The sequence below is a fragment of the Vidua macroura genome, chromosome 4 (assembly GCF_024509145.1).
Source record: "Vidua macroura isolate BioBank_ID:100142 chromosome 4, ASM2450914v1, whole genome shotgun sequence".
Classification (NCBI taxonomy): domain Eukaryota; kingdom Metazoa; phylum Chordata; class Aves; order Passeriformes; family Viduidae; genus Vidua; species Vidua macroura.
Genome location: NC_071574.1, coordinates 25757876 through 25779279, shown reverse-complemented (window position 1 = coordinate 25779279; position 21404 = coordinate 25757876). Strand labels below are relative to the sequence as shown.

Below are 21404 nucleotides of genomic sequence, written 5' to 3'. Positions count from 1 at the left end.
ATACTCCCTCTGCACTTTTATTTTCTTCTTTTAACCAAAGGTGAAGCTTTCCATAAAAGCAGCTAAATTAATTCATTAAATGATTGAGAACCCTTTTTGCTTGCTATGGGAACAGCAAGGCTTAAGTGCCTGAGGTGATATACAATAAGGCAAAATAATGCTCACTGGATAGCAGTAGTACACAAAGATTCCCACACCAGATTCTGGATATCTATCTCTGAGAACTCTAAAAGTTTCTCTATCATATGATTTAATCCAGCACAAATTTCAGGTTTAATCTCTGTGATCCCCTGCTGCATTCAGTCTCGGAGCAAGACTGACAACTTTTTCTACCCTTCTATAAAAATAATCTGAAAATTGAGGACATTAAAGAAAATGAAACCAGGTTCATCAGTACAGGAGAAGCTATTGTGTGTAGCAACTTCCCTAACTTTTCTCATCCTTTCTTTGCTGACAGGTTATTTTCTATTACATTTCACTAAGCATTGTGAATCATTTCATCTTCAAACATCACTCTTCAAATTATGGGGAGTAGAAACTCAGACAAAAGCTTTAGAACAATTTCTATTTACCCTTGATCACCAACACTACCTGCCCCCCCACACCCCTTGATTGTAACAGTGTTGTCATTTTTGTCATCAGCACAAGCAATTATGCAATACAGAAAATACCTGACAGTTTACTTTCAGTTGCACTATTTGCAGCAGGCATAATCACTTTTTTTGTTTCCTTTCTGCAGTGCTTTACACCAGGTCTTCGTTAATCACTAGAGGACCTTGGCATTGCTGTGGTGAAATACCTTGTGTCGAGCACTCAGATACCAATGAGAATCACAAGGAAGTGTTTCCTGTTTGCTGTCACCATTCAGTCTATCTTAAGTGCAGGGCACCAGCCTGATCTAAGAATCACTGCAGTCAGTGAACCTAAAGAAACTTATTGACTAGATATTATGATCCCTGCTTAAGGGATCTTAAGTCATTCCTTAAGTCTGACTTAAGGAATCAGAGAGGCACTAAATAGTCATTGCAAGGCACCACTCGGCTTTTCTTTTTTTCTTTCTTTTTTTTTTTTTAAACAGTAAATTTCCCAAGACTAATAACACAGGTTTCATTTCACTACACAGATCTTGCACTAAAGCAGTTATTGTGGAGACATATGTGAATCTCAAACCTGGGGCACTTCCATATTGCTGCAAACTGTTTCTACCATATGAAGCAGTTGCATAATTAATTTGAAAATTATAACTTCTTTATGTCACAGTACCTGTTTCCAGTGTCCCCTCTTTTCCTTCCTGCATTTCTATATTTAACTAAACATCCCTTCTTCCCTGGGACTAGTCACTGGTACCACCACACCTGGTATGTCTTAAGTTGAAATGTTTCCTTAAAAATGAAGCCCTTTTTCTTTTCCCAATCCAATAATCTCCACTGAGAAAAAAAGATTCTTCACAAAAACAGCTGAGGATAAAAACAGACAATCAAAAAAGCTCAAGTTTTAAGATGTGTCTGTGTTCACTGAGATAACAGCTCAGGAACAACTCACCCTACAGTATCTCTGATGACAGAATTTGTCCTTTTTCAAGGCTAATTCTCTTCATCTTGAATATTATTTGCTAAATACCATGGAAGAAAAATGTAATTTCATCTGTGATTTGTACTTGTAGGTTGAGTCTTGATGTACGACTCTTTGACAAAAGAGAAAATTATGGGGTAATAGAAAAGCAAGCTCTTCAGCACGTTAATCAGAATCAGTCTTCCTGTTAAATGTTTCCTCCCTCAGGTCTTGACAAGGTGATGGCTTTTGGAGAATGGAGGTTCTCAGTATCATCTGTGTGCTGGATACCATGGCTTCTGTCAATCACTTGTGAGCTTGCTTTGCTTGCAGCAAACCTAACAGCTGTTTATTCCATCTGCTTCAGAGAGTCTGGCTCAACAGGACCTTCCCCTCCTAAGCATATGTCATCTTCCCTAGATAATTAGATGGTACATATCCCTTCTGACCTTTTGCTTCAGCTAGCCACCATTCCTTATTGCCACTCAGATCAGAAAACCGAAGTATCCTCACCCTCTGGTACTCCTGAAGGCTGAGTTCTTGATCACTTCTAGCTTGAAATGCATAAACAGCATAGAAGATCTGAAAAAGGAAAGCCATATAAACAAAAATCAGAATTGAAAAGTGTAGCCACATGTTACTTGTGTAGCTGTGTGTCAGTAGGAGTTCTGTATACAGAAACATCATAACATGTACAAACCAGCATTCAACTCCATGGCTTGAAATTTATAGACAGGGCCAAATAAAAAGTAAAATTGAAGCATCTGCATGACAAACAAATCAATGTCCAAGACCTCCTCACCTTACAACACTGATAAGGTTTTCAGTTCACACCAAGTGGTCATGGATTGGATGAAGAATTTTTCAGCAAGGTTTCCTCACAGAGAATCACCTCTCCTAAAGCTCCTGTGCTCAAATGTGGCACACAGGTCACTTCTGTGCCTTGCTGATCAGCATTCTTGTCACAGCTTTCTTGTCACCAGTAAGTTGGAAAACTCCCTGAACTGAGCTATTTTGCAAGTTCCTGCTCCATATGAGAACCTTGAGGCATACATGGAGTGGGATGATGCAAGAGTGTCTTCTGTGACACGGGACTGTAATTCACAATTTAACTGATTCTCTTTTCCTACCTCACAGATATTTAAGAGTAGAGAATAACAAATTCCTGTGTCACACTGGCAGATTGGTGCCACTCTTTTCTGGTGTGTAAGGAAACCATTTAAATTACTAACAGTATAATTTCAGATTTTAAATAGGAACAACAAGACAGGCACAGTGTGTATCACACTTACCTGCTGATCATCCATACCCTGAAGAGCACCAGTCCCCGTGCCATTAATTACAGGATTTTCACAGAAGTGAAAAGGTGAGGTGCTGTCACTCTTCTTGTACCCTGGACTCTTTGTGCTGCTGTCAGTAGGGGGCCGTGAAGAGACAAAGAGGCTGATGTCATCAAAATCATCATCACCAAAGCCATTTTCTGCTACATCCTTCTGTGCTTTGGCTGGATTGTAAGGCCTCAGGAAGGAGGAATACACATACCCTGTGAGGACTAGAAACCAGAATAAAGGGACAGAAAAATAAACAGCAAAATGCTGGTAAAATCATTTCATAACCAACCATTTTATGCAGCTGTCAGTATGACATAGGCAAACAGATGGGGCCAGAATGAAAAGAAATCAATATCCCAAAGGGAAGCTGTTATTGGGATATTTGTGCAGAGAACTTACTTCCTGTGTCAACAAGCCATCTGCTTGTGCTTCCAAAGGGGTCCTTTTGCTCCACAACAGCCACCAGTTCTCCTTCATGCAAGTCAATATCGAATTCCTGCGCGGCGTTGCACTTGCGCTTAGCCTGGTACAGCGACTCGGTGCTGTACGTGGACAGCAGCTTGGACCTGTGCTCCTCTGTTTGGCGTGGGGACTCCAGCTGGAAACAAACAAATTATATTTGTCCTCAGTAATGCTGAGACCATTTCCAGATAAAAATCTGTGTGTGCTGCATGTGGCAAGTGACCCAGCGTTTTTACACACAGACCAAGGAGTTACTTACACCGGGACCAAATCTCCTCTGCATATGCAGGAAGAACCTGTCCCACTATATTATTGCTATATTAACAGGTGAGCAGTAAAGGGCAGATTTTAAAGAAATGTAGGAATTTCACTAATTAAAGACCTCTTAGTCTGTCCTCTGCTCTCAAAGAGGTGGTGTTCTGTATGTGAACTCTCTCCTGCTTAATTGGTTTTCTGTAGCTATGACCTTTGTATTCCCATGTAATATCACAAAAAAAAGCATAATCCAAAAATGGGCTTAGGTGAGCTAAGGCCACATAACAATTTCCATGATAAGGCTTTAGGCAAAAAAATCAGTGGTACCCAAACTGGCTGCTTTTTGTGTGAAATTACTGCTCTAAATGAGGGCAAGATGCCATCAAACCAAGGGTTTGGTTAGAGGACAGGGAGGGGGGTGCTGGACATCAATGGGATCTTAACATACCAAAAAGCAAAAGTACCTGTGCCTTCACTGATGGTGAAAGGAATTCTACAACTGCCCCAGCTTCTCCTATAAACCTGCACCCAAGTCCTTATTTTTCTGTAAACTAGACTCCTAAAACCTTCAGAAATAGCTGATAAGATTTGGAACACAGATTTCCTGGTGGATTTTCTGAATCTTCTGCTGTGGGTTTGTATGTTTGTGTATGTATGTGTGAACACCAGTACACGTAACCAGAGCTAGGAAAAAAAATTTCTGAATTAGAAGACTAAGATGCACCATAAGAATATTTAACAAAAGAAGGTACTAAAGTATACCTTAGCCTTACCATGTGCTTAAGGGCCTAAGGGCAATCAGAGGTAATTTCAAGTGGAGTTTCAAGATATTAACATGAAAAAAAGTGAAAAATCTTCAGAAGTTAGTGGTCAATGAAAACTTCACTCCAATAACCTGATTCAGCGTCACAGTGGAGAGACAAAGCCCAAACCTTTAGGTGGCATAAAAATTGATTTGTTTCAAAAGTGATCAAAACAGGATGGTTCATAGACAATTTGGATGTATGGAACTCACCGGAGAAGGAACAGGTTTCTTTTTTTCCAGGCTCAATTTTCTCTCAATAAAGATTGCACTGCTGTTTTCTTTTACAAAATTCAGCTTGTGAATCTCCTCTATCAATTGATTCTGCACTTCACAGATGCTTGAGGAGGACAGCTGCAAACACAAATGTGGGTTAGATCTCATGTACAAAATGGTAGGGAGATTGGAGAGAGCAGATTTAATTTAATTTGCTGAGTGCTAGGAGTCAGGAAATCTGACAAGTTATGCCTATTTTCTGCAGAGCCCATAAGCAGTGCACTTTCTACATATGAGATGTAAAGAGAAGAAAGGTCTTTACTTAAAGAAAGTTTCTAATAGATGCTATTACATTTAAAAGACATAGCAATTGAAGTTAAATCATTAAAAATATTCTAAATGGTGATGAAAATGAAGAGCCTTGCATTTATGCTACTAAGCCACCTGCTTTCAGATGCAAATGGGCATCTCAGCAGCTGTCAGAGTGGCCAATGTGCTGCAAGGCTTGGAGTAGTTTACCCCACAGCTGTGTGTTTGTGCAACTGAGAGCTGCCAACAGGTTAAGAATTGTTGGATAACTGAGTCTCTGTCTGCGGCACTGGATAAGTGCTTTACATCTACGTGTAATACCAAAAGCATTTGCTGATGTAAACAGGAAAAAAAAAGAAAAATAAGGTAATTTCATAGCCAGAACCTCACAGAAAACAATAGCCAATACAACAGCTTTCAACACATGAAAATATCAAATTACAGGGATGAGATTTCTTCATGCAGAAAAAGCCTTCATTTTCCCATTAAACACCATAGCTTGTTTGCTTAATTTTTCAGCTGCCCCTTACTATAATGTGCTCTGTTCCAGCCTTGATGGAAAGGAATACTCCAGAATTGCCTTACAAGAGTGTGTTTCTCAAGCAGCCTTGCTTCTGTTCAGATGAGTGGATTAGTATGTGTGGAAGGCATTGTTGCAGCTGTGTTTCTCAGGAGGTTCAAGTCCTCCAGGCGAGGCTATTCATTATTGCCAAGAGATATCTGCAGGAGTTTCAACATCATATTTGGGGTTTAAAGCAACTTGATTTTCATAAAAACTATTTCATTGGATCTCCTAACTTGTTTCTCTTTTGCAGTCATCTGTGACTCTGCAGTCTAGCAGCAAAGGAGGCATTCATGTACTTTCTTATAATTTCCTGTGTTTTCTGGGCTAGTCAGGGTACATGCTAAAATATGCTAGCAGCTGCCTTCTTTTTGCGTCCCTGTAATATTCTTACCATTACTATCACTGCAACAGCAGGAACAGTTCCATTAGGATCATTCTCAATGGAAAGCCCAGGTCTGACAAAAGTTCAGAACAGAGGTTTCTCAAAATTCACTCCAGAGTGATCTTACTGTGGCCTTCAGTATGGAAAGGAGGCCAAGAGGAAAGCTGGAGAGGGACATTTTACAAGGGCATGTAGTGACAGGACAAGGGGGAATGGCTTTAAACTGAAAGAGGGCAGGTTTACACTGGTTTACTGGGACCCTGGTGAGGCACTGAAATTGCTTCTGCAAGGAAACTGTGGGTTCCTTATCCCTGGAAGCTTTAAAGGTCAGGTTGGATGGGGCTTTAAGCAACCTGGTCTAGTGGAAGGTGTCCCTGTTAATGGCAGGGTAATTGGAACTAGATGGTCTTTAAGATCTCTTCCAACCAAACAATTTTGATTCTATGAACTTAATTGTACTAAGCTTGCAAAGGAAAATAACCTCAAATCTGACTGTGCTCAGCAGAACAAACAAAATCACGAAATCAGTAAATCAGTGTAGCTTTGTAGATATGTAGATAAGTCCTACATAACTTTAGCCAAAGCATACAGAAAGAAGAAAAGAGAAATTAAGGCACAGCTACACCTGTTTCTAATGTACTTACTGGAACAGGCACCACGACAGCGGAGTTTGATTGAAGTGCTTCAAACATAATATTCCTGAGGAGGGTGATGAAGCAATGTAGAGAGTTCAGCACAATCTTTTTGGCTGCTGTGTTGAATACCTGAAGTTCTTCCACTAGTTGTGCATTTAGAGCCTCATAGTCTTTCTTTGCCAGGTCCAGCTCTTCTCCAGCTGACCTCTGAAGGTAGCTGTTGTAGTCCAACAACTTGTCATAGCGCTTCTGGATGAGCTTCTGAGGGCCTGGAAACAGGGCTTGCAGTGCTGAGAGAGGAGTCAAGACAAGCTTGTCCAGCTGAGCCATCTGGAAAGTATAAACTTCTCATTACCTTATTCATTCAGTCCTTCAGATGCCATAAGGGGTTGAGCCTGATGGCAGCCCATCAAGCAATCTGTTAATCACTCTTCACAAAACACTGCTGCCAGAGGCAGTTTCAAGCAGGGTCCAGCATGACTTATAATCTCGTTCATAATGGGAGATGTTATTTTTTTAGATCTTAGTTTTTCAGTTTACAGTGTCTGCAAATGGCAGTGGTCCCTTGGAGCATGCAGCCTCAGGTACTGCTCCTAGGGAGCTGCCACTGGGGGAAAACAGCAAGGATTGGTCGAGTGATCAAATAAAATTGGTATTTCCTTAGCTGGAAGGCCCACACCAATATACAGTCTAAAGCCAATGAGGTCTTATTAAGTGGCAGCCTTGAATTCTCTCAAAGCTGTTTTTTTTTCTTTTTTTTTTCTCGCCTGGAAACAGCTGTAACTCAATTCCTGTTTAAGCAAACACAAACAATCATTTGATTTGATTAAATTAGGTTATGCTTGTTGGTTTTATCTCTAGTAATCAACAAAATTAGACACCTGGTAAAAAAACCAGTCTTCCTCAGACTTTTCCATTAGTCTCTAATTGTCTCAAGGGATTAATATTGCATGAAATAAAATTTATTTTTGAAAGTCATTTGTTCAAATAAAGCACAGGCTTGTAGTGAGTGAAATTCATCATCATATTAAAGCTCTTGGACATTCTGTGTGAATTAAGTTGTTGGATTGGATGTGAGAATAAAAAAGCAGCTGCTTCTGCATTCTCGAAAACATGTCAGAGGTGAGGACAGATCCATTTTAGCCTCAGAGTTGCTCTCCAAGGCCAAGATGATGTACACTGGCTAAATAGCTCCTATTTTATTTCCACTTGAAAAACTGGGCTGTGTTTAGTGAACTGATTTTTAATGCATTAAGAAAACAATTCTTCCAAACTGCTGGACCTAATTTCTTAAAAAGAGGCTACTGGGAATTTCTGGCCTGAATTTTTTTCCAAAAAATCTTATAAGAGAGGAAGGTATACATTATTGTCAAATGTACCTCCATCTCTGAATTTTTCCAACTTGAGCAGCTGTTTGAATAAGCAGCCTGTCCCATTTTGAAGAGACATTTAAGTATCTTATTATAGCGAGGCAATAGAGTTCATTTTAATTCTGAAAGCAGAAGACTATTGAAAAACTATTACTATTTTTTAAATTGATTTATTAATTACTATATGCTATATTTGGATTTTTCATGGTTTCCCTATATGAAGGATTTGACAGCTCTGTGTTAATATCTGGACTTGATGATCTGAGAGGCCTTTTTCCAGTTAATAAATCTGAGATTTTTACAGATCTGTGATTCCAGGAGCTAACAGTACATAAGCACGCTATCAATCACAAAAGTCACTCAAACTGCAAGTGCTGGTAAGAAAAGTTGCAAGGCAACAATCTGCTGCTCTTTTCTAAAGTTCAGGTGAAACAAATAGAGAACTGTTCAGGTGATACAAATTTAACACAAAGATTTTAGTATAAACCCAGGAATTTAGCTTGACAGGTTTGCTTTAGTTCTTCTAAGGAAAACACAATGCATTTATATTGTATTTTATCTTAGTTCTTACAGAAATTCAACCAAAACCCCCAATTATCTTTCCCAAAAGATTCCTATGTCGCTTTCTCTCTCCCCACCACATTCCTAAGCTTTTTTTTTTTTTTTTCCTCTTTTCTGTCTTAGTCTTCCTCACATACAGCTGTTTTCTCAGACATACAGATAGCTGTGTAATACTGGACATTGCATTAACTTACAAAGTCTTCACATAGATTTGCAGTGTTGGTCTGTTTTTCTGAACAGTCATTGACTTCGTCATCTTTATCTTGCAGGATTTCCTGAAGCCCAATTATATTCTGGGCAGCCAGATGTAGAGAATCCTAAATGAAAAGATGGTAGGAAGATGAAACTATTACAATCTATATTAATATGCTGCATTCACTCATGCATCTACTCAATAATACTGCTGGAATCAGAAATATTTTCCATCTCTGACACCTGTGCAGTTGCTGTGCAGTTTCCAGTCATTGTGAGGTTGTTTAAGGTGATAATATTTTCCTGTGCTTTGTCTATTTTCAATGTAAACTACTTAAGAATCAAGCTGTTAATGTTCAACTGAAAGAATTATGCCCTAAACTAATGAATATCCCACTGGAATTCAGCTACTCCTCAGCAAGAAGCTAGCTTACCATGCATCCTCAAAAGTCTCTTTGGGGGACTAAGTAGGACTACACTGGTGTATTTCAGTTACTCAAAATTTAAATTTTAATGAAGTGTGGATCCATTTGGATAAGGAGCAGTCAGCACCACTCCAGGCAACAACCCTCATTGGCTGAGCTCCCTGGCCTTTCCCTGTTTGCAGAACCAAACACGGTGCATTTGCCAAAAGCCCCGGCCAGCTGGTTATTGATCTTGCCTATCTCCCAGACAACCTCCTTGCCTGGCTAGGGCACACTTACACTTGGACAGGCCTCATGCCATCTGCAAAGCTGGCAAGTAGTCCATGGGAGGGGCAGGTTGATAAATCACAAACCAACCTTCATCTCTGGAGAGGAGGGTTGAAGCAAAGACATTTTAGAGAACTCGAGCACTCTGTACATCTAATGCTAGCCCTCAACACAACCGAAACACAGGAAAAGGGAAGGAGTCCTTCCATCCAGGATATGTATTTTAGAATGTTTTAATTCATGTGGCTGCAGCTCAGTTCTTCAATCTTTAATAGAAGCAGTTAGTGCTTCACTGCAGCTAATGGGGGTGACAGCTTCACACAGAGATTGAAAGGCCTGACTGTGCCACCAGACAGAACCTTCTTCTCTGCACCTGTGGGTCTCCACAGAACCTGTTTCTGTCAGGGGAAAAATGCAAAAGTGTGGGCTTCAAAACTTCTTTGCCATAGGTTCAGTAATGCAGTGGCAGAACAGCATATTTATTTAATATTCTGATGTAGACAGCCCTGCTTATAAATAATTTGGTGTTGCCCAGCCAGTGGCAGAAATGTGTGTAAAACTGGTTATGGACAGAGTTTGTGACCACAGATTGCAAAAAGGCCTGTACCCACCTGGAGATGTTGCGAACAGAGCGAAATGTTCTTCACACACAATTTCACAGTCTTCTCTAGACTTTGAAACAACTTTTCTTCCTTATTAAAAGTTCCATCTTTCACCTAAAATAGACATTTGCTCTGTTATTTTGGCAGCCCAAAGGAGCCTGGCTAATGAAAGAAACATCCAGAGCGCTGCTAGAAAAATCCCTGAACTCCTCCCTTTGAAAACAAATCAACCCCTAATTCTCCCAAGCTCCAGCTGTAATTCAAGAAAAGTCAAAACCACTGGACAACACAGCAGAGAATTTAATTTTTAATCCTTGTGGGAGCAGGGAGTTGCTTTACTACAAGACCGACAAAACACTTCATTTTCCTGTGTGCTGTTGCCCCACCTGAGGAAAGGACTGAGGAAACGGTGGGATGGATATTTCCGAGGAAAAGGTGGGATGGCTATTTCGGAGGAAAAGGTGGGATGGCTACTTCGGAGGAAAAGGTGGGATGGCTACTTCGGAGGAAAAGGTGGGATGGATATTTCGGAGCGGGGGCCGCACCCGCGGTGCCGGGGCGCTCTCCCGCACGCCGGCTGTAGGTGGAGCTGTTATCCCGGAGCCGTGCCAGCCTTTCCTCTGGAAACGCCGGCAGCCGCCGATGGCCTCGGGAAACTTCTTTATGCCGGCTGGGAACACCCTGAAAACGCGGTCATTTCTGCCCGTCTTTTCCCGCAGGGGCTTCAGAAATCTCAAGTCACGTCTTAGTGCTTTTGCCGTGGGGGTGTCAGCGTGTTTCAAGACGTGAGTTGGGAACTTTCTCAGTCTAATTAAGCAGGAGAGACGGCTGAATCTCTAACAGATGCATTCTGATACTAAAATGATCCTCAAATGTTTAAAGCTTAATTAGAAGCAAAACCAAGAAAACATAAACCAGAAGTTTCTAAAGAGAAAAAAAAAAAAAAAAAAAAGGAAAAGAAAAATCACATATCCTCTTAATCAAATTTAATTCCCTTTTTCTCTGATCTTATAATCTTGCTGGTGTCTGTCACATTCTGAATACAAAAATTTCCACTGTATAAATAAATGGACAGAAAAAAAAATATGTGGGTGATTTGGGTCAGAGAAAGAGGATAAATACTGATAAAAAACAAACCGGGAAAAAATGGCATGTATCTTGTGAAGTCACATCTAGGAAGGCAAGTGACCTTGTATAATCAGCCATCTCATGCAGTGAGGTGCACTGGATATAATTTTCAAGGTCATTTATAATTGATTTTCTTTGAGATTTCGATTTAAGCTTTCCTGAAAATGTTTATCCTGATAGATTTTGAATTATAACTTTGAAATTATGAAGGAGGATTTTACTTTTGGCCGCCCAACACCCATCAGACTCATCACAGAGTTCTTTGTAGTTTTGATGTTTCCAGGTCTTTGCACTTGTAGAGGCAAACCCTGTGGCCTTTCCTAATTAGAGGTATTGCTCATCTTCCTTGGTGGATTCCAAACCTTAATGCTACAATATGAGCAAGATGGACTGAACACGTTCTCAGCCTTGACAATAATTATTGCCAGGGTATCTGCAAAATGCTGACCTCAGGCTGAGTTTCACAGAACTATCTCTCACTTCCTCTCTGCTGAAGACCAAAAGTTTGAGAAACTGTTGTGTGAAAAAGGAAAAGGTGGAGAACACATGACATTATTTTCTATTTCAATCACAAAGATCTTTCCTGTCTTCTGTGACAGTCAGAAAATGACATTATAAATTAGGCAGGAAAAAAAGCAGCACCACAAACTCCATTTCCAATACGTTTTGAAAAACTGAAGCTGTCAATGCAAATCTGCAGTTGGATGAGTAAGTACCTGAGGTTCTCCTCTCGTCAGTATTTTCAGATGGCTGGTGACCCTCTTGGACTTCTTGCTAATGGAGTGAATATTCAGTCGAGAAAACTTTTCTTTAAGGGTTTCATCATCATCATTCTTCCTATACTTCAGCACTGCAGACAGAGAATTTCATTACATCAGTAGTCTGTATTCGCAGGACTTTTCACAGGGACAGGCACACAAATATAAAACCATTTGAGAGCAGACACTTTGATATAATTTGGGGTAATCTTGTGTGAAAATGCTCGAGGATGAAAACCCCATTATAAACACTAACCTTGGGAAGAGTGAAATTAGGGCTTTGACCTGGCAAATCTAAAAAAAAAATATTGCTATTACTGCATCTTAATTATTATCAGTGTTTGCAACTGCATTACAGACACTATAACATGAATTCTTTCCCTATTTTCATACTGGAGTTACCAGTCAGGTAACATAGTTGGCTGAGGTCAAGGGACAATAAGGCATTGTTACCCTCTTGAAACTCAATGTGTTACACAACTTGAGTGGCACCAGCTAAAATTTATATAGTGAAATATCTGAGCTGAAATATGTCTTGTAATGGCCAGCTCAAACCCACAAAGAAAGAACTTTCTGTGCTGTTTTCTTACCTAAATCTTTTCTCCTTTTAAGTTCATTGATGTTCATATTAATGTTTTTCATAGCAAAAAGGGCATCTTGTAGTGCCTCGTGGTCAGGGTGAGAAGCAGGAGTTGAGTTCAAGAGCTCACGGAGTAACAAGGGATATTTCATCAGCCGTTGCACTGGTTTGATCAATAGGGATCCCAGGTCCATTAGATTTGGCTTTCCTCTGTAATTTACACCAAAATAATTGTCACAAAATTAGAAATTCCTTGAATTGCAATTACCACTCAAGTCAAAAAATAAGATAAATCTGTGAGGGAACAGGGGTGTTGTAAAGGAAACCCTGTTGCCCCCTCAATGAGAAATACACCCCAGGTCTCTGAATTTTCTGTTTTCAGAACTTAGCAGACATTAGCTCTGAAACCATCCCACTCAGTCTAAAGGTGCATATGGTATAACTCACACATCACAACACTCAGGAAGGGAGATGTAGGTGGAAGAACAAATAACAGGAAGTTTGAGAAATGCGTGTGAGCAAGGCTGTTGCATCCTGCTCTGGGCCCTCAGGCTTAAAACTGCAACATCTCCATGCTGTGAGTAACTGGGATGCCTGTTCACAGTGCATCCCTTCTCACAACACCCCTGACTTGGCACAGTAACCCTTAAGCTCTACGGCCTTTCACCTGTGGTTTTTCTTTGCTGCCTGCCAGTCAGTTATTTCTAATGATGCCTCAGCTTCCAAAGGGTACCAAAGCTGGCCTGGGGAAATGTTGAACCCACAGGATATTCACACAGGCTTGATCCAACCTGCTGGAAGGATCCTTTACATAAAGGCAAAGCAGGCAACTGGCCAGGGTGGCAGAAGGATGAGAGCAGGTCAGTCCCAGCTTCCAGCATGGGCACAGGGATGCTCTGTGGCTCTAGGCTCAATCCCCACTGGCTGGGCAGGGGCAGCAGAGCAGCATCCCCAGGCATTCAAGTGGCTCAGGCCATGAAGGCCCCCCTAAGGTCTTGGGCCCCAGCCAGCTGAACTCACTCCCTGCTCCAGACAAAAGCCTTTGCTTTTACTCTCCAGGCTGGAATGGGAGAGGCTGTGCAGTTTGTGAGCTGTCACAACAGCCTCAAAGGAAACAGGGAAGGACTGAACCACATGTGCCTTCACTACCTTCATGTGGCTGGTAGAAACATGGGTTTCCAGAATGGGTAACACCAGGTGGCCAAGACCAGGGCCAGCCACTGCTGAGATTCCAGCAGCAGGACAGACATGTCCACGGCCTCCCCTCATGACAGCACACTCCTCAGCACACCAGGCACAGCTCCAGCACCAGCTACCTGACACCTCCCCATTGAAACTGAACATGAGCTGCTGGTGACAGTGTGGAAGGCAATAAAACACCGCAAGCTTTCCATTTGCATGCCCAAAAAGGCTTTTTTGGAGCAGAAAATGTTTTCTGACATTAACTGTGCAAGAGTTAAGGGTAGACAAAGAAGGATTTTTGCATATGGAAAGATGAAATAACACAATGTAGAAGGAAGTACAGAAAATAGGGAACAGCCAAATGGTTTTGCAGGCTGACATCTATTGTTTTGTGCAACAGAAAGCGTAAAAGGAAAAACCCTTCATTCCTACTTTTATATGTGTAAAAAGTACAAGAGCCAATCCTTACTTGCTGACTAATTAACTAACAATTTGAATGCCTTTGAGAAGAGACATCTGCATATTTAAACCATCTCTCTCAAACAGGCATTATCTGTAAAAAAGTTCTGCATGAAAAAAATTTAACAGTAGATGCCTTTTAAGGCTTCCTCATGTCCTGAAACATTCTCATCATTTCAATCCCCCTCATTTCCCCTGTATCTTACATTAAATAGAGAGCTGTTTTTCCTTCTTTCAGCTTCTGGCAGCAATAATGAAAAAAAATCTTAAATTGTTATTGTTTTCTCTGAAAAGCCCTATGAATGCAAATCTATAAAAGCTGCCTCATGAATGGAAAAATCTTCAACTGTCTTCTCTTTATATAGTTGCACTTTGGACAGCTGCCCAAGTGATAAACAGCCCTCTGTTCGGTATCTGCATGACACAGTCTTGCAATATGGTGTGAGAGATAGCAGGTTTGTTATATGATAATGACTCCCTGGGGCTCTAAATGCCACAAAGTTTGACTCATCTAATTCTCCCCAGCAAGATTAGCTGAGATAGCCACTCTCCCTGGACGAGTCCCATTTGCAGTGCACCCTGTTAGGACCCACCGGCCACTGGGCAGGACACGGCCTTGCCACACCACTCAAGCAGGAGAGTAACGCCTTGTGACATCTATTGTGCAGAAAATTAAGTTGATAATTCATTTGTGATGCTACTTCAGCCTTTACCCCACGTTATTTTGAATTTAGCAAGTATCCTAAGTCACATGTGACTGTACTAATCTCACAGCAAATGATTACCGTAGTGCTGCAGTGAATGCAGCTGGCAAACTGCAGTACTGGCAAACTGCAGTGAGCTCCACGGCACAGCCTCCCTCCTGCCTCACAACAAAACAAAGTCACTAATACAGACACATTCCCACTTGTTTAAAAAGCCCGTGGTGGTGAGCTACACAAAGGCAGGGGAGGCAGGATTTAGTTTCATTTGCTCTCACTACAAGGCAGCTTGGTCCAGTGGCAAACACGACAGCCAGCATGGTACGGGCTGGGCTGAGGCTGGTGTGATTTGCAGCTGCCAGTTCTGAGATGGTGAGCAGGAATCAGGCTGCAGCAGAATCTTGGGCTTCATGGTCTGCTATGCATGGCTTTATTTTACAAGACATGCAGGGCAAATAATTCACTGTGCCATAAGTCTCTCAAGCAAACCCAGGGAATTCACTGAGGCTGCACAGTTGTTAAGCCAAGCAGAATTTAACCTATTGAGCTGCTAGCAAAGGGCAGCACTGTCTGGTATTTATGTAATTGTTTTCTTGATCGTGCTTGAATGAAAAGCAGTCTGGGAACAGCAACATCACAGACCATTTGGGGGGAGTTACGCTGTATTTTCCAGTTCAGGAGTAATCAGATTTTTGGGTGCAGTCCTGCCCAAGGGCTGCTGCAACTGTGCAACCTCTGATTTGCAGGTGATGGGACTTCTTGAGTGAACTGCCTGTGAGGTAGCCAAGCTCAGGGAGGGTCCCACAGCTAAACCTGCTCATTGCACTCTGCACAGCTTTGTAAGAGTCCTTTTGAACTCTAAAGTGAGTTGTCTCCTACATTCCACTGGAAACTGTTTGAAGGAGAAAACCAGACATTCATATCTATTAGGGTTACACAAGGCAGAACAGCCAGTGTTGTGTGATTTCTGTATGTGTTGCTTCCTCACATGATCATATTGTGACCCTCTGGATATTTTGTATCACTTGGAACCACACTCCTTGTGGGACAGGAGTACACAGGAATATCCCTTATCAAAACAAAACGCAGAGAAAGTATTTCCTATCACAGACAAAAGCTTGAAACCCCCAAGAGTAGAGTTTCAACATGCAAGTCTTTCAAAGTGTATTTTGTGCAGATCATAGTTATAACATGCAATTGACTGGCTAACAAATTCTCTGACTTGACTTGAGGTCTGTTCCTCTCCTGCCAGTACAGACCACACTTGCTCCTCCTTTCTCCTAACACTTTGTCTGGGGTTGTAATCTTTCTCTTCAGTTCAGACAATTCCTCCTCTGACCTCTCACTGCAGGTAACTACAGGCAGTGCTGCATTTCAATGAACCCAACATGCTGGATGTTCAGAAACTGCAGCTGTGATAAATTATCCTTTACAGCTTTTCAAAGATGTCACATTTGGCACAGAAGTACCTTAACCACAATTCATCAATGGCTGGGAGAGTTTTCTGGCTAAGTTGCAATGAGCTTGTTCTTTTCTGACGTTCTTCTAGCCACTGTCAGCAGAAGATCCTAAGGTGGGCTTCTCACATAGGGCTACTGAAGGGGTTGTCAGCTCAGAAATAGCTTTACTTGCAGGCCTGCCTGAATTGTAGCAGGAAATTGGATTTCAAAGACTGATACTATGCTGTTGACACTCTTGCAAACCTCAGAGCATTCTGTATATGTCCTGGAAAATTCTCCAGGTTATACTGACACAAAAGGCTTGTGTTCTTAAAATTTCCACCTGTACAGCTTTAAACATACTAAAGATAAATCAAAGATAATTTAAAGATTATTTTACATGTAAAAAAAAAGGCATAGTACTTACTCTTCTTCATATCTCTTTCTGCAAAAGAGAAGAAAACAAAACATGCATTAGATTCCTCCTAAAAGGATTTATACAGACCAAGAGATTCTCAGATACACTTCAGTGACACAGGGTAGCCATAATTGGCAAGCTAACTTAGGTTTATGGCTGCTATGTGTCAGCAGAACTGCACAAAGCAGCCAGAGGGTACTTGTGAGTCTGACCCTATAACTTTTTGAATGGACAGCCCCAAATGAGAAAGGATTGTCAGAAACCTGGCTTTGGCTGTGAGACCCAGCCTTGTCCTCACACTGTTAGAGAAGGAAGTCTGGATCACTCTGCAAACAATTGTAGGTAACATCAAGCCATTAATGCAAAAAGTAAAACTAAACATCATTCTTACAATTTACATATATTTCTGTCTACTCTCTTTAAACAGAAATGTGTTTTTAAAAGAAAAAGAATGTATTTCAGCATTTTAGGGTGTAGAGTCAACGAAGCTGTGAAGTTTTTTGTAGACTACATATCAACTGAAACCTCTCAGGAGTAGGATGGTGTTGATACATATACCGAAAGCATCAGGGACTTAAAATTGTAGTTTGCAAACTCGTGCATAGAATGTTTTCTTATGGTATGAATACACTCAAATGCAAGAGAACCAAACATCTCCATCTCTGCATCAGGCTTTCCTGACTGACATCACATCCTCAGCCACACTTTTTTGATTGCCTGCACTCTTATCTCCTGGCCCACCAGTGCCTATCTGAGCATCTGGAAGCTGCTGCTTTCATTGCTTCTGCACTGTCAGTATTTTGTGTGCTTGTGACGTCCCTCTGCCCCTGTAATAGTTGACCGAGCTACTTCAGGCTGAAAGCTGAGCAGGTAGTTGCCAGCATCCTTTCATTTTTACCAGCTGCATTCTTTTGGCTAGGCCTAGCAAACAACATCCCCAGTTTGCATAATCACTGCTGAAACACGGGACTCTACAGAAATTGGATTTGCACGTGTCTCCAGTGCAGACACCTACATTTTGGGATGGATTTTTTCCTCTTCAGTCAAAAGGAACAGGAATCTCAACATAGCTAATTAAATCTGATTTGTCTGTACAGATGTGCGGAGTGCCACTCTCAAATTGCTCCTGATATAGAACTTGTTTTTCACATGTCAGATATTACTCAGTGGAGGAACAGAAGCCCCTACTAATGTCAGCTCATTTAAGATGTTTTAAAGTGGAACAATATTCTTTCCAAGGGAAAAAAAAAATATTTAACAAGTAAACATTTTTCAAAGATAGTCAGCACCAGCCCCCACATTTGTTATGTCTCACAATGGAAAACAGCCTGTAACTTATTTGGTAACAATCCTGCATAGTTTTCTTCCTAGGGCAAATATTCTCCAATGGGTAGAAACAGTTTTAGATGATCACAATTCTGTATCTCAGCATGCACTTTCAGGTCTTAATACCTGAATTGACTGCAATCTTTAGGCACTGGGAAAAATCACAACATAATATACACACACCGGTGCTTCTATTGTTGGTTCCTATTTAAAGGCTAATCAGAAAAGAATAAGACAAAACAAGGCTTCATTGTAAAGAAGTCCTTGTCACTTCCTGCTAGCAAAGGCTACAGTGGCTCAGCACAAAATATCCTTTCTCTTCACAAAGCCTAACTCTGATTTAGGAACAGGAGCACCTCTTGCTGGCTGTGAAATTCAAGTGGCAACATCAACCCTGGGATGTACATGGACATAATTTTTTATCTTTATTTCCTTCCATATCCCCTTGCCTCAGCAGCATGAATAAATGAATGACAGTAGCGGCTTCTCTTGATTAGTCAGGAAAGATTATTGTAGGCATCAGCACCAAAACACCCACTTAGGGGAAATACCTGGCCATCCATTAGCCTGAAGGCTTGATTTTATATGAAAATTTTTCTTTCAACTTCCAGGGTAGCTAAAAATTGAGAATCCTGCACATATATTTTGTTATATATTTAGTAGCCAGACATGTTGCACAAACTTCATTTTCAACATAACCTGTCTTCAAGGCAAACATTTCTCTTATAATATTATTAGTATTTTCCTTCACCACTCTTTCCAGATTTCACTTGGACATACTTCCCATCTCCTAAGTCTTAACAGATCTCTGCAGACCAATCACAAACTAGTGTGTGATTGAAATATCTGTTGCTGATGTACACTCCTTTATTTGTGATAACTTTATATCTCTCCTACAAGTGTGCACCATGGGCCATTCCTGGAGCTGGAGCCAGACCTCTGGTCTGAATCTGCAGCATGTTCCCTCCTAACACCTCTGTGTGATGCTTTTAGGAAAGTGAGGGGCAAGGGGATTTATGGGTGGGAAGAGAAGCACTCTCCATGGAGTGGATGAGCTGGTCCTTGCCATTAGCTGCAGGAGGAAGCTGTGCTGGAAGACATATGGATCCATTATTTGGCAACATCCCCAGTTCTCCACACATTTTCCCGAGGGACTGGCATTGGAGCCAATGGCACAAAGCACCTCCCTCTGGTGGGAACTGGCAGCTTGCTCCACCACTGTTTCCTCTCAGATATCCCCTTCATGAGGAGTTGGGAACTACACAGCAGCTCCAGATCCTGGGGCCTTGTAGCAGCAACCCAGAACTGCCAGCGCACCTGTGTAGCTCCGTAACAGGCTATTCCAATTCAAGGAGCAGACTTGCTGAAGACAGGGGACAGCAAGTTTCCTGGGAGCTGGAAAAGGTGTTCCTAATAGGCCATGGTGTGATGCAGCATTTTTTTTTCTTTTTTTGCCAGTATGGGGCACTGAAACTAAGGAAAGAACAACCTTTCTTGTGCTATTTTTGGCCATCTTAGAGAGAAAGAAATCTAATCATGGCCCCTGGCTTGTCATCTTTTCATGAAAGCAGCATAAGCCAGAGCTCCCAGCAAGCCTTATAAAACTCCAAATTTACAGGGGACCTTTCATCTACATCCATTTAAAATGTTCCCTGCCAGGCAACTGACTATGGACGGAAATCATCATTTGAAAAGATCTTACTTTAAGGACTGTACACAGTCTCTTAAATGCTGCTTCAGTTCTTCATCCTTTTCATAGTATTCCAGCATGGTGTGTGCATCATCATGGTGATAGCAATAGATTTTATATGTGTCTTCTAGTGGGCCTTTAATCTGCAAGAACACTTCCCCTGTTAAGGAGAAAAACAAAGCATGTCAAGTCAGACAACAGCATCTCAGAAGGAGTTTTATTATTCCACCACATTAGCCGTGAGCTAAAAAGGCTGGCTTCCACTTTACTTCCCTTAGAAATGATCCTGCATGTTTATGTGCATTATTTATTACATGTATTTCTCAGCTGCTCATCTTTGTCATAGCCAGGCACCATTATATCCCTGTTAATGCACAAAAATTCCCTCAGGGGAAAAGCATGAAATCTCTATACCTCACACCCCTTCAAACACAGCCTCCTAATTCACTGCCCCAGCTTAATGCCCCTTCATTGGAAAACACACAGGAGAGCTTAACTAATAAAGGGAGACCATTTTTGTGTCATGGGCTGGCAGGAGGGATGAATGTGAGCCTGTTACTTTTCCTTTTGACTTTCTTTCATGAATGTGAATTTAAATGAGTAATAACAGGAATAATGACTTTATCTTCCATTAGCCATTTCAATTTTATCTGTTTTGCAAAACCTGAAATGGCAATTATTATGACCTAGAATAGAGAATTTTCTCCACACGACAGAAGAAAAACCTCCAACCCTCCCCTAATTAAATAAAACCACCATGGATTACAGCCATTTTTATATAATATCTAGGTTTATATACAGCTGAAGAGGAAGAACACTTCCATTTCCAGTCCTCCACACCACCATTTTCCCAGAAAGAACAGTTGGGAATTTTAGAGGCACTAAAGTAGTCCTACACTCATTTCCCATTTACTTCTGGAGCCTAATTCTCTCAGCCTAAAACTCTTGTGTCTGGTTCTGTGTATGTAAGAAATCTGAGCAGGGACAGCATGCTTCACCTCTTCTGCTGAGATACTATTTCAGTTCTTACACACTTATGCAGCCCCTGATCAGCATCTTTGGAAATGCACATAATAAACAACAGCAATGCTGAAAACTCCTGTCGGGCATTTACTGAAAATGATATCTGTGTGGCAACCAGTCCAAATAGATGTTTATAAACATTCCTGTTGAGTTACAGCAATGATTATTAAAGTTAAAAGCTGAACACTGCATTAATTGGGAGCTCTCTATTCATTCACAGAGCAAGCGCTGAGCTGTCAGGCATCCTGCATGTTTCATCCTGACCGGAGTGTGCTGTTCCATAATACATTGCATTGAACTGCTCCATCTTAAAGTGAAAAATGATTCAGTTACCACAGTAACACAGCCCTGGATTTTCTCCCCTAGCAGCGAAGGTTAACTGGGCTGTCTAATGCACATTGGTTTCAGGGTGCAAATAAGGGAAAAAACAATGAGGAGCTAAGACCACCACAGTACATTTTAGTTACTGTAAGGGCACAGTCAGAAAAGCACCAGCATCCTATAGTTAAATGCTCTTTAGCTGTCTTCTCTGCCTTGTGCTTAGTGCTAATGCTGATGGCTAACAATGCACATTACATCCTGGCTTTCCCATCAACTCTATACAGGTCTTTATTAGCCAATAACCTAAAGGGAAACCTTAACAAGCCTTAACCTTGATCCTGCCTGCTTGGCACCCGATTCTAGAGATCATGAGCTCTCACAATTTTCGCTAACATTAAGCAGAACTCCAAGTGCTTAGCACGGTCTGAATTATGCTAAGCCCTCAAGTGAGGTC

The 21404-nt window shown here is 41.2% G+C and overlaps 1 protein-coding gene across 1 annotated transcript in view; it reads right to left on the bottom strand.

Annotated features, from left to right (window-relative positions):
- Positions 1 to 1947: 1947 nt before the first annotated feature.
- ARHGEF38 (Rho guanine nucleotide exchange factor 38) overlaps positions 1948 to 21404 on the bottom strand; it is a 35923-nt gene continuing 16466 nt past the window's right edge. Inside the window, exons 4-14 of the mRNA XM_053975788.1 lie at positions 19619 to 19766; positions 16600 to 16617; positions 12402 to 12601; positions 11770 to 11903; positions 9935 to 10039; positions 8634 to 8756; positions 6518 to 6838; positions 4615 to 4755; positions 3282 to 3480; positions 2844 to 3103; positions 1948 to 2133 (exon numbers count right to left, since the gene is read on the bottom strand). Of these exons, the coding sequence (XP_053831763.1) occupies positions 1948 to 2133; positions 2844 to 3103; positions 3282 to 3480; positions 4615 to 4755; positions 6518 to 6838; positions 8634 to 8756; positions 9935 to 10039; positions 11770 to 11903; positions 12402 to 12601; positions 16600 to 16617; positions 19619 to 19766 (1835 nt within the window). The remainder of the gene's footprint in view (positions 2134 to 2843; positions 3104 to 3281; positions 3481 to 4614; positions 4756 to 6517; positions 6839 to 8633; positions 8757 to 9934; positions 10040 to 11769; positions 11904 to 12401; positions 12602 to 16599; positions 16618 to 19618; positions 19767 to 21404) is intronic.